Source organism: Monocercomonoides exilis, assembly GCF_001643675.1.
Source record: "Monocercomonoides exilis strain PA203 chromosome Unknown scaffold25-1336746, whole genome shotgun sequence".
In the NCBI taxonomy this organism is placed as follows: domain Eukaryota; phylum Preaxostyla; order Oxymonadida; family Polymastigidae; genus Monocercomonoides; species Monocercomonoides exilis.
This window is the reverse complement of record NW_027150570.1, coordinates 1,271,069-1,285,236: the sequence shown is the minus strand read 5'-3', so window position 1 is coordinate 1,285,236 and position 14,168 is coordinate 1,271,069. Positions and strand designations below refer to the sequence as shown.

Sequence of the window (14,168 nt, the reverse complement as noted above, 5' to 3'; positions counted from 1 at the left end):
CAAGCTCAGCGCACAGTGGCATATGAACCTCTTCTCATCTTCTTTTCCGTGCAACATCACATTCAATTTTTCCATATCCGAATAGATTGCCATTTTCTATTTGTTATGTGTTTAATAAAGAAACATTTACAACGAGTTTCTTTGTTTAGAATTAAACCTTCATTTATGTGTCCAACCTTCTAACTGTTTTTTGTCAATCGAGTAGAAACAAAGAATAATGAATGTGTAACAACCATTTGTCCTTAAATTATTGTTGTTTATTAAAAAACTGCAAAAAAAAAAAGCAACTAACATATCTGAACTTGAATCAAAGGATTGGTTTATACAAATATGAAAAATGTTTGTTGGTTAAATTTTTTCAACAAATATAATTTAACAAGTGTTCACTGCGACAGAAAACATTCAAACAGGAACATAATGCATTTTTCAATATTCGTAATTTAAATATCCATAAGAAATTAACAAAATAAACCATTGTTGCATTGTGGATAGATAAAAATCGGAAAAGTTCATTCAAAACATTTCTTTTAGGTGTTTATTTTCATGAATGCAATTTTGGTTCTTCGAAAACTTTTGAAAAGTGAAATTAATGTTGATATTGTAATTTGCACTTCAATGGAACAACGTTGCAAAATGTTATATTATTTATTATTTGAAAAAAAGCAAATGTCAGACGATCTCTGATTTTTCAAAAAGAATTTCTGACCCGTTTCTTTTATTCTGCATGCATGATGCCCATCTTGAGAATCATCCTTACACATGGTTTGCTTTTGGAATTTTGACAATTCTGAAAAAAAGCTTTTAATAGTATTGTTATTTATCCAAGATCAATTTTTAATTATTTCTGTAGTGGCTTGACGAATGGGAAATAACAAGATAATCTAATAATAATATGGCGTTCATGTGCAAATTTGATTATCCATGAACGAATTTCAAAAATGATTGGTTTTGATAAACTTTTTCCTATCCGCAGAGAGATTAATGACGGAATGAAGAGTATTTTATATATTTCAAGTTTCTCACTCTGAATATAAAAGAAATACTTTCGTTTATCTAGGTTTGTGCCTTCAGCAACTTGTTTTACTTTTCTAATTCTTTATTTGTATTTCTATTCTTTTGATTGTTAAAAAAAATTTTATAATTGTTAAAAACAGGAAAACTCTTTGAAAATGGAAGGTGATTAAAGAAAAAAAAGCGGAACTACTTGTTGTACATGCGCCAACCAAAGTATTCACTGTTCAAATCGGATCCTTTTGTGAATCAATCATTATGAATGTGTTCCCAACATGTTTAATAATTGCATTCCGACTATAAATAGGGAATCCCTCATTTTCTTCTTCTTTCTCACATTCTTCTTTCACAGAATCTACTGTTATTTCTCTGGAAAAGTTGCAGGCTTCCGAGTGCTCGGATTCAAAGCTTTCACCTGAGTGCCATCGAAACCACAAACAGGCTGAATATCAAAGGAGACTACACATTGGGATGGAATCGAGCACGGAGCAATGGAGCATAAAATCCAGCGGAACAGACGTGGCTTGTGCGACTCCAGGCCAACTTTTTGATCTGATGAAACAAAAAAACATTATCGTGTGGAAGGACCCAGGATGGGGCAGTTATAATACAAGAAATACTTTCAAAGGAGAAGAAGGTTTCGATCAAGGGAAAAAGGAGAGACCATAATGCTTTGGGTTTATTTGCAATTGATGAGATTGACAGGATACTGAACTTTGGATTCGTGCCAGACGTGGAGATGCTAATTGAATTCGCCTTTTGATTGCTTCGGGATGCTTCTAGATGTGGCAAAAAAGACGGAGAAAGTGAGGACTGATCAGTACAAAAAGTTTTTTTGGTGTTCAGATCCAAAGCAAAGCTTATCTTCACCAACTCACTCGCCATCGCGATTTCAAATAAGCTTTTGAACTTCTTTTTCTTTATTTTTTCATGGCTCAACAACCATGTCCATCAACCTTTCCTAGGCGAGTTTGAACCTTCAGTCATTTTGTTCTTTGTCACACTGCTGCTGCATGTCAACCACATGCGATGCAATATCTATTTCTGAAGCTCAATTCTGTTTATGATGATCATGTTGGTTCATATATGTTTGCTATTTCATCTGGTGTGAAGTGCAGTGTTATGGCAACCTCGTGTGAGGAGTTCAATGGAATTATTGGAGAGTGTTCAATGACTTTTGAGAAATTCACAGATTGTTCGTCATCTTCACTGACAAGAAGGCCGAGGCTTACGAGCTGTGTATGTGTGCTGAGTTGAAGTCTTTCCACTGTAAGTAATCGAATGGTGATTTCGCCTGCTCAGAGTGAACATACACCGAAGTTATTTTTAATGGGTTTTATTGAGGTTTTTTCTGCAACAGATTTGACAACATGGGGCTTTGATTATCCACATGAAGAACTGATAATTGTTAAGTTTTCCCGGACGAAAACAGAGACCAACGTTTCTTGTTCTGGAAGAACATGCTGATGCGTACGGGGATGGATATGCATTGCGACGTGCAACTAGACAGATGAGTTAATCCAGAAGATGAAGGAATGGAAAGGCTGATTGCGATTCAATTTCATTTCGGCTACAACATAGGCACAGATGATGAAGGCAGCTGGATGGGATGCAGCAGAACCGATTAGAGCTATTTAACACTCGCTTGTCTCGTTCTTCAAATATGTTGCACTGTTGTGTATAAAGAACTGAAGGAAGATGGTACAGGCGAAGAGAACAGAGCAATATGAAAGGGAGAAGTTTTGTACGGAAGAAGAAGAGGAGGATTCAAAAGACGAATAATAAAAGAGGAAGGGGAAAAAATTGAAAATAGAAGCTGAAAGAGAAAGAAAGAGACAAAAAGAGAAAAAGGAAAGAAAATATGATGAAGAAGCAGTTATTTACGGAATTAAGAAAAAAGAATGGTTGGAGAAGAAAGTTTGGAAGAACGTGTTGATTATGTTGCTTCAAACATAATCACAAAAAGTTTGATACAAAAAGAAACTCAAAATGTTTGCGTTTATTACATGTGCTATTGAGATAAAGACTTTGTTCTTTGTAGTGAATGAGCACAATCGGTCAGTGAGTCAAAGCTTCATATCACTGCTTCCATCACCGCAAGGCAGAAGAAACTTTTCCGGACCTTGTTATTTGGGTGTGCATTGTTCAGTGTTCGTGCTTTCGTAAAGTGTAATCCAATGGACACATTTGTTGAGAATCTGACATGTCCCGCTTTTTATTTCCAACAACTGTTACAGAGCAACCGAAGGTTGTTGCCAGAGAAGTGGTCTCTGTTGTGAACAGAGAACGAAACAGGAATGAAGGAAGCGTTGGAAGAGGCAAAGAAAGAAGCATTAGAAAAGGGCGGGGCTTTGGAAGTTGAAGTGAATGCAGGAGAAGAAAAAGAGGTGGACGAGAAGGAAGAAGTTTTGATTTTGGAGGTGGATACGGAGGATGTGCATCGAATGGAGGCTTTAACGAAAGAAAGGGTGGAGAGTGCTGATGAAAATGAAATAAAATAAATCCAATTTTTTTGAAAATGATTCTGTGTCATTTTGATTTTGCACTTAATCAACTTGATCATGCATCTTTTGCATTAATTATATATTTTCAATTTCACCAATATTAAAAAACATATTTTTTCGAAATTTACAAAAATAACAAGAATTAGCTTTATTTAAAAATAGAGGCCTTATTTATAAAAAAAACAAAGATATATAAATAATTATGTATTGCACAAAAAAATTGGATATTCTTTGCTGAAAATAAAATATAGAAAGTTCCGCACAACATACGAACTCTTTAAACACGATATCTGATAAAAGAAGAAATGCGAAAAAATTCAGAACCAAACTGCGTAGAGAGAAATTCTCTCGAAAAAATAAATGAAAATATTGAGGTTGATTTGAAAACGAAAATACTTTCTTAACAGAGAACAATTATCACCAGCATTTAATCCACTTTTCGCACTTTGAACTTCCATTGATGAACGTAGTTTCCAAAGTTAGGCTTTGCTTGTCATTCTGTGTTGTTTCCTTCAGGGCAATTGAATCCGATATCTACACTATCTCTACTCTTTCCCAAAAATGCCCAAAAAACAAATGCCGCAGCTCGCAAAGCATCAACCACTCTCACGCTTCTGACGGCGTGTGCGCTTCAACAGACACAAATTTTGTTACTATCCCAACTGCACAAGATTGGCCTCTCCCGATTCACAATCTTCTGCCCTGCTGTCACAGCCTCATATTCTCCAAATGGGATTTGAAGGGTCAGGCACTCCCACAGCATCATCCCAATTGAGAATGAAACCGACTCCTTGGTTGCCCTCATCTTCTTGTTCATCAGCAGCTCAGGCGCCTTCCACCTCAGACACTCTTTTTTGTAATAATCTTCATCCTCAAAGGCTGATGAGGGCAGAGAGTCATCATCATCGTCGTCACTGGCAGACGTTGCAACTGTTGATGAAGAGATGGACGATGAGTCTGAATCATCATCGGACAATAAGTCGGAGTGCATCACAATGCAGATCACCATGTGTTCTGAGAATAATACAATGTGAGGACTCAAATTTGAAAGCGATTGAAGAGGGTTTTCCATTTCATCAAATGAATAAAGCGCGAGATTGTATCCCTTGAACAGGATCAGGGAAGCAGTTTGTTCTATTTTCTGCAAAGCGCCAATCTCCATCTCCTTCTTCTCATTCCTTCCATAAAGCAGCATGAACAGCTTAACTATTTGATCCAAAACATACATTTTCCTGTGTTGGAAATTATGTGTTACTTTTCAAAAGATTATTAAAAAGATATAAAAGAATGATTAATTTGTTATTTTCATTAGTCAAAAAATGAATGTTAAAAAATAAATAACTTAAAATATTAATGATAAATAATAGAACACACATGATAAATGCAATTTAAATGCAAACGATAACTCTTTTTTTTTATTCACACTTCATTTTCAATAAAGAAAATTAAAATTCTTATTGTTGTTATAATTTTCGAATAATATATAATCATCATCACAAAATATGTGGTTTGAAAAGTCTTTTTAAATACAAACCATGAAAATAACGAATTCTTCACATATCAATGAAAATATGAATTGTTAATGAATTAACAACTTCCCTTTAAAATTTATTTTTATGAAAGCTATTTTGGTTTGTGGAAAATAACAAAAATTGGGAAATGTGTTTTGCTTGTGATAAATATATAAATGGTACATAATCGTTTTTGGATACATTATTATTAATTTCATAAAAAACAATAACGGGAAGATCTCTGATTTTTCAAAAAGATTATGCCATATAGTATTTTTTGAAACCTGTTTCGAGCAATTTCATCATCAATGAACTTCTTTGAAAGGAAAAAATTGACTTTTAGATTTTCAAGAAATTTGCAGGGTGCGGGTTTGGCACCAGGGTGCGGGTTAAGCACCCATGGTATATATATATATATATAACAAATGAAAACACATAAAAGAAAAAGAAAAATAAACAATCTATTTTGCTGAATTTTATAATTTTAACTGACTAAAAATAAACTAAAATAGGAAAAAAATTGAAAAGAGTTTTTCAATTATCACGGAAAAAACACATTCAACCTCAAAATTGGATTCACAAAAATGCCATTTGACTAGACAATGAAATAAACAAAAAGAAACACGCAAAATGCCTCGTGAATGAAGGAAAAAATAATAACAAAAATTGAGAATATAAATACAAAGTGAATGAAATCATTGAAACAATTTGTGTTGTGATTATAACGCAATGTTAGCTGAATTAGGAAAACGAAAGCAATAACAGCAACTATAATTATAACAATAAAAGGATAAAGTGGAAATACATTTTTCAATTATCAAAATGAAGATCAAATTAACTAAATATGTGAATGAATGTTCTGAAATTTGTAAAAAATTTTGCTCCATCCAAAAACGAAGAAGAAAAGCTGAATAAGCTAAGATAAATAATGAAGAGCAAAATAAGCAGAAACTGAACAAAAAAAATAATAAAAAATTTGAAATAAGATATAAGAAATAAGAAATAAGAAACAAGAAACAAGAAATAAGAAACAAAACGAAATATCACTTTTTTAAAACAAAACAAAAAAAATTATGATAAAGAAAAATAAAGATAATTTTTGATATTCCCAATCTTGTGCAAATGGAATATCCTTTCATGTTTGGCTTTTGTGCCATTCTTTGGCCAAGAAGGCCTAGGGTGATGCTATACGAGTTGGCAGGTCTGGCTCAGACAATCGATTATTGGTTAATGGTGCTCGTTAAAGAAAGCCCTTTGTTGTCGTAAGCCTGAGCAGGGATGCAGTAGCGCACGGCAGTGCGACTCTTTCGTTGAGAATCGCATGTTCTGCGAAAGCGAACACAAGAAAAGCAAAACATGTGCTTTGTGCAAACAAACTTAACAAAAAATCAAACACAAAGCAAACAACACTGGTGATCATCGCTAGTGCAATTGAAATTCTTCTCCTTCAAATTCATATTTTTCCCCATTTCTTTTTCATTCTCAGTTTTTGGTGATGACTATTGACTGGGCTTCGTTGGCAGTGCTGCTGGCTGAGAAGGCAAAGGATGTTGTGCCTTGTCTGTGCCCGCCGGTCGAGTCTTCGAGGTCGGCTGCGTCTGTGAGGGTGAGGACAGCTGCGCCAGGCGGGAAGCGCCCAATGAACTCTCTTTTGAGCTGGACAAGGGAGGGGCGTGCACCAGGCGACTGGGACACACAGCTCTTCACAAGGCCAAAGAAGGAAGAGCACTGCACTGCCTCGAGTGCTGGCCGCTCTCCGTTCGCAATCTTCTGCCCTGCCACCTCTGCCTCATACTCCCCAAACGGGATCTGCAGTGTCAGGCACTCCCACAGCATCATCCCAATCGAGAACGAGACCGACTCCTTTGCTGCTCCCATCTTCTTGTTGATCAGCAGCTCAGGCGCCTTCCACCTCAGACACTCTTTTTTGAAGCTATCCTCATCCTCAAACGCTGATGAAGGAAGAGAGTCAATTTCATCATCATCCACACTTGCAGATGTCACAACAGTCGATGAAGAGATGGACGATGAATCGGAATCATCATCAGACAATAAGTCTGAATGCATCACAATGCAGATCACCATGTGTTCTGAGAACAGCACAATGTGAGGACTCAGATTATTCAATGATTGAAGAGGGTTTTCCATTTCATCAAAGGAGTGGAGTGCAAGATTAGCCACCCAGAACAGGATCTGAGCAGCTGTCTGCTCTCTTTGTTGAAGACTTCCAATTGCCATCTCTTTCTTCTCATTTCTCCCGTGCAACAACATGAACAGCGAATCCCTTAAATCCACAATCAGTTTCTCATGTGGAGACGAACAGGCCATTGCATCCACCAGATTCGACATTGATGATGTGGTTGGACATAAATCTTCCCTTCGAACAAATGTTGAATCAGAATCAGTTGTTGAAGTGGATGAAATCGATGGAGATGGTGTTCTCTTTCTCGAAATGTCATCTTCTTCCTCAACCTTCTCCAGAATCCATTGAGGAATCTTGTCTGAATCTCTCCCCAAGATGTATTCTGTTGAGCCACTCTCGCTCAAAAGATGCTCGGATGATTCAGAATGTTGCATATTCGTATCATACACCCTCTTCTTTATCCTCTCTTCATTTTTCTTCTCAGCTTCCCTCTCTGCCCTCCTCCACTGCTCTTCAGGTGACATTTCCATCGTCACCATCTCAAATGCCTTCGGATCCTTTTTCACTGTATCTTCCACAATCACCTCCAGCTCTTCTGCTCGTCTCTTTTGTTTTTTCCAACGAACAATAAAGGCAATTGCAACAATAAGAACAATCAAAAACAAAACAACGAATATTACTGCGATTATTAGATCCCAGTACGGATTTGATCCTTTTCCACTTTCAGCAAGTTTTTCATCTCCATTTGCCTGACTTTCACTTGCATTCTTCAGAATAAATGACTGTGTGGAAGAAGGATTCTCTGCATTTCCAAACAAAATCGATACGCTCACTTCTATTTCATCTTCGCAACTGCTGATAAGATCTTTTACCACACTCCCTTCAACTTCTCTTTCTGACAAAAATCCATTTCCATCAAAATCATGGTTTTCAATCTCTTTCTCTTCTCCTTTCCTTTTCACAACTGAGAATGACAGATTGCATGGAACAAGAAGCATTCCTTTGAATGTCAGTTTCATTCTGTCTGTCTCTTTTTTTGCTTCCACACTCTCCAACACAGGAATGAAGAATGAAGATGCCCTTTCAGAAACAATCCCTTCAAAACTGCACCCATTATTCAAAATCCAAAGTGAGGTATTTGGAAAAACCCCATCTCCTCCTTTCAAGCTGGAAATAGACAGTGAAGCAGAATTTGAACAGATGATATTTCGACAAAGAGAAGGATAATTTGCAATTGAAGGATTATTATTTACCATCATTCCCATCTCAATAGCAGCTTTTCCTCCTTTGATCGATATTCCTCCTTTCGATGAATTCTCTATCTTTATTTCTTTTGCCTGAATGTTTGAATTTGCCATGTGGACAACAGATCCACTCCATTCACATATTTCTTCAAATGTATAATTTCTCTCACTTTTACTTTCTTTTGAAAGAATTCCAACAAATCGACACGAATCCATCAAAACATCTTTCGCATTGCTTATCTCCACAATGCTTCCTTTGGTTGATCGAGAATTACAATTTGAACACGAACAATTAGAAAGTGTTATTTGAGAAGTTGATGAACCAGAGAGAACAGAAGCTCCTTCTGAATTTCTCGAACAGTTGTTGAATGAGGAGATTCCAATTGAAACTATTCCTGAAGACAAATCGTTAATCTCAAGGATACCACTTTCAGATAGCTTCACCCCATCTGCGTCAATTCCATTGAATACAACACTTCCACATTGCCCAATCTCAACAACATTTCTTGTTGATTCAATCTGTTCCAGTTTGATGTTTGTAATATTGATCTCATCCCCGCTTAACAAAAAAGAAGACTTCTTGAATGAAAGCATTGATATTGAACAGTTGTCAATGTGAAGAATTCCATTTCCGATGTTCAACAATGTTGAGTTCAGAAAAACAGGTCGAGTATCATCCGATTGTCCAACTGACGAAAAATCAACAAACAAAAGAGAAAGTTGGCCATTTGCTTCACGAATGATTGAACTGCCTGAATAAGAAAATGGCTGGCTAAAGTTGAATTTCAATCTCTCAATCCGAACATTCTCTGAGGAAGTTATAATATTTCCTTTATTTTCATCAATCGTTGAGTTCAGATGCACGAAAGCGGTTGAAGGAGATTCCAGCGAGCGGATGATCACATTCAAAACACTGCTTTCTCCATTGATGATTGTTTCCTCTGATATCAACAGCTGCGAATAACGTGATGGAATAATGTGTTGAACTCCAACATTCAACGACTCACAAGGCATGATGAATTCTCCACATTGCTTGCTGTCTTCCGAATTTTCATCAGCAGAAGACACAAATATCGTCTCACTCTGGCGTTTAACAACTCTCAGCAGAAGATCTTCTTCCCCCACAAACGAGTTTGTTGTGCAGCCCCATATTGCCAGCTCCTTCACAAACGGTGCTCGGAAGTCCAGCAAGAATTGCTCTTCAACTATTTGAGCCTCGATTGAATGACATTTCACATACACATCCCTCCCTCTGAATGCAGAGTTGTCTTTGAACGTGATATTCGACAACACAAAGTTCAGAGGCTGTTCAGCTGTCGAGGTGCATTTCAGAAACAGCCACCCACCTCTTCCTGTGGTTGAGGAGAAGCACTCAGAAATCGTGCAAAACAAGCAGTCAAACCTTCCACCTTCGTTCAACACATAAAACATCCCTCCTCCCTTTCCACACCTAGTTCCACCACATCTCTTCATCGTTGTGTTTCGAATCACCATTTTCAATGGCTCATCATCATTGTTATTTCGAATGATGGGAATATCATCGGTTGTGTTCTGGGTGACTTCTTCGAATGAACTCCACTCGATGACAACATTTTGTTCTTCTTCATTTTTTTCTCTTCTTGAACTCTTTGAAATGCTCAATCCGCTTGATCCATCCAGCTCAATATTCTTCATTGTCAGATTTTTAATGTTCAAAATCGTTGTTGACAATACTGAAATTACATCTTTTGCAAAACTGAATGATTGCATTGTCACAAACTCCAATTGAACAGTTCCTCCATCTGCCTTGATCAACCCAAAGCTGATTATTTCTTCTTCGCTTTCTTCCATTTTAGTGAATGAACAGTCCTTCACAGTCAACAATCCTTCATTTGATCCAACATTTATCAAATAGTTGATTTCGCTTGCGAATGAAGATGGAACAACAAAGTTAATTAATTCTAAATTTGTAATTCCAGAAATCTTCATTACAGCTTCACCTGTTCCTTCAAGTGATGAATAACATTCCACAGAGCATTCATTTGTATCATCCGATTTTATTGAGATTCCACAGAGTTCAACACATTTCTGAAGAACTCCTTTTCCAATGATGCTGATAATCCTTTCATTTCCTTCGGGCAATCGATCCAAAGAATAATCAATTGATTGGCAAGGATAATCAGAAAGCCCACAAACGCACACATCACAACCTTCACCTCCAACAAATATCTCTGAGCCAAATGTTCTCCAGAAATACACCAATGAAATAGCATTCGTTGTATCATTCCCATCAAAGCCTCTCATAGAATCCAATGTAATATCAGCCAGATTCTCAGAAACAAATGGAAGAGATGTGTTTGTGATGCTCTTTGTCAAGTCGGATGATTCAACAAAGAGATCATTTCCATATTTTGCAACATTTGACTTGTTTTTTTCAAAAACAGGTGATGTTATCACAAATGAAGAACCATCATCAATCAACTTCAGTGCCATTCCTCCCCCAAAGCCAGTCTTCTCTTCTTCTCCAGTTGGCGCTGTGCATTCTGTGAATGTGCATGAAATAATGTTCAATTGGGTATTCCCTTTCAACTGAGCATTGATTGCCCCTCCTCTGCTTTCATCAGCCAAAACAGAGCATCCATCAAAATCACATTCTTCAATATTTATTTCTGCATTTGAATTTTCATCATTGCTGTTGTCCATGTAAATACAGCCTCCACTTCCAGCTGTTCTTTCTATTTCTGTGAAAGTGCAGTTCGTCATGTTCAACCACAGAGTGCTCATTAACTCGACTTTTGTGCTGCTTCCCGAAAATGAGATCAATGGATTTCCGCTCAAGGTGATTGATGAAGCTGAAAACGAGTCAATAGCCAATGTCCCAGACTCAACAGATGAGAATAGCAATGCCAATTCAGATGAATGGTCTTGAAGGAAAAGCGAACAATGAGACATAGTCAGTTGTGAAGATGAAGAAATGAAAGTGGAGTGTGATGAAAGAGAAGAAGGAAGAGAGAAGATGAGCTTTGACAAGATTGTTTCAGTACTTGTTGTTAACATTGCTGAGCTTAATGATGAGCTGGTATCGGAGACTGTCCAACCACTTTCATCATCATTTCCTCGAATTTCATGATTCTGATTGGCAAATATTAGTTCATCGCTCACCTGAATCATTCCACTCACAACAACTTTCTTTGGCCCTGTTTGACGTGTGAGAGAGTGCTTCATTGTCAAACAAGGGAACCGGACAATTCCACAATGGGAATGGTCAGATGCCTCGGTGCTTCTCACATATATTTCTTCTGGAGTGGGAAGGAGATAGATGCACAGAGGGATAGCCACACTTGTGTTTCCATTGTCATGTCCTTGCACCTTATCAAAAGAATCCAAAGAGGCTGCTACGCATTGAATCTTTTGTGACTTTGCAGTTTCTTCCAGGTCTGGCGAAAGGACAAAGATATCATTCCCCCATTTGGCTGTGTTCGTTCCAAATGAAGATGAGATCAGGATATTTGGATTTCCAGTCGATAACTGAAGGAGGATTCCACCCCCAAGACCGTTGGATGCCGAACAAAAGCATCCATCGAAAGATCCGCCAGTCACCTTCACCTCATTTTCTACTCCTGCACATAACATCATTGATCCTCCATTCTCTGAGCCTGTGCTCCCACAACCAGAAAATGAACAAGAATCCAGATTCATGTTTGCCTTATCATTGGAAAATGTCAATACAGCTGCTTCACTATTTGTTCTCTCAATCCCATCAAAGGCACACTCCGAAAGCGTCAATGATATTTCATTTGTCGAAGAAAGCGAAAACAATGAAGTTGTGGAGATCGTCTTTGCCCAGTTCACATTGTCCATCTGCAGCATACCATTCTGAACATTGATCAGCTCTGTTGTGAATGCTGTTTCTGTTGATTGTCCACTTCCAGCAGATATGTTCAGTCCACTTATATGCATCTCTCCTGCTCCTGTAATCTCAAACAGCCTTGACTCACGGTTATTCCGATGAATCGAGTCATGCACAAGGATAAAATCTCTGACAGTCAATGTGCCCGCTGATACAGAAAAAAGAGACAAACTGGATGCTTCAAATTCTATTTGAACTGTTGTGCTCATATCGCTTTGGCCATATATTGTGAAAGAATTAATATTGCAGTCCACACTCTTGGATTCTGTAATTGTTCCTGTGAGTATCTCAATATCTGCGACAATATCAGGAATAAGCTGAGTGAGGCAATGGCTGATGGTGCCACACGGATGGGACTCATTAATTCCACATGCATATGCGTCCATGCCTTTTGGTTGTGAATCAGTTGAAGAGACAAATCTGATTCTTCCGTCTTTGTTATTAAGCCATTCGCTATGATCAATAATTGATATCAATTCTGTGCTAACTCTGTTTTCTGTTTGCCTGCTTGAATAGCAGGTGGAATCAATATTGTTTGCTGTAGAATTATGGAGAGCAATATCATGTCCTCCTTTTTTGCACGTGTTATTATGGAAAAAGCAGTAATATAGCAATATTCCATTATTAATTGGATTGATTACTATTCCAACAGCGCCTCCTCCGCACATCGAATGGCAATGACAAAAGAGACAATTTGAAATGATAACTTTATCAACACAGTGCCAATGTTCGACAGCGCCACCTGCTCCGTCGGCTGAAGAATTGCATCTGCAGTTATCAAAATATGAATTGATAATACAGTGCTTTTGTCTTTCAGTTTTCGTTGGAAGAAGATCGATTGCTCCTCCATCGTTTCCCGATGAGCAATTTCGAAAGGAGCAATCATCAACAATTGTTTGCGTATTCGCATTCTCAATAATAATTCCTCCTCCTCCACCATTTGTTATTGCTTCTGCTGAACATTGAATAAATGAAGAATGACGCACAATACATTCTGCAATTATCAACGCATATATTCCTCCACCTCTTGTGGAAGAAGCATTGCATCTTGTGAATGAAGAATTTTCAACTGTTAAAATTGCTTTTTCATTATCATGAACATATAGTGCACCTCCTTGTGGGGATGTGCAATCAATCCATTCACACAATGAAAAGGACTGGCTATTTGTTAAGTTCATTTGTCCTTTTTTCTCAAGAGCATTCATTTCTCTTTTCCCGTTGCTTATTGTTGCATTTTTGCAGACAAATTCCTGTGAAGAATGCGAACCACTTGAGATCCCTCCTTCAAATACATTCACACATGAATAAATGAGGGTATTTTCCATTAAACTCAACAGACATGAATGCTCCATTTGAAAATCACTGTTCTTGGATAGTTTCACAGACATGTTACTGAAGGCGCAGTTATAGATCTGTTCACTTTTACTCTTTCCTGATAATAGGAAATAATCCGACGATGAAATGACCAGATCTGAAAAAATGGAATCCTTCAAAATCACTGAAGACGTCTCGCTAGATGATAATATAAGTCCTTGAGAACATATATTCTTTTGTTGGATCAAAGTCATGTTTGTGAAGCAGATTGTCCCACTTTGCAAATCTAACGGAGATTCCAGCTTTTGTTGAAAAAAGCACGAATCTAGCATGACGCACGACTTTTCTTTTATTATCGCAAATGGCGAGGAAGAATGTTCAAGAGTTATACTTTTCAATCCAACTGTAGAATTGCAAAATACAATAAAGGTATTAATTGTAGAAGACGCACCATTCTGCCATCCTTTTAACGCTGGTGAAACATTTAGCTCGATCGCATTTACATAAGTGTTCTTTGTCAAAAAATTTACATCTTTTGGACCATCTTGATTC

The 14,168-nt window shown here is 37.4% G+C and overlaps 2 protein-coding genes across 2 annotated transcripts; both read right to left on the bottom strand.

Annotated features, from left to right (window-relative positions):
- Positions 1-4,146: 4,146 nt before the first annotated feature.
- On the bottom strand, positions 4,147-4,743 carry MONOS_11564 (uncharacterized protein; the record flags this gene model as incomplete). The annotated part of the gene is made up of 1 exon (XM_067864104.1): positions 4,147-4,743. The coding sequence occupies one exon, from the start codon at positions 4,741-4,743 to the stop codon at positions 4,147-4,149; it is 597 nt and encodes a 198-aa protein (XP_067726738.1).
- Positions 4,744-6,508: 1,765 nt separating this feature from the next.
- Positions 6,509-13,627, bottom strand: MONOS_11563 (uncharacterized protein; the record flags this gene model as incomplete). The annotated part of the gene is made up of 1 exon (XM_067864103.1): positions 6,509-13,627. One exon carries the CDS (start codon positions 13,625-13,627, stop codon positions 6,509-6,511), a length of 7,119 nt encoding a protein of 2,372 aa, XP_067726737.1.
- Positions 13,628-14,168: the final 541 nt, after the last annotated feature.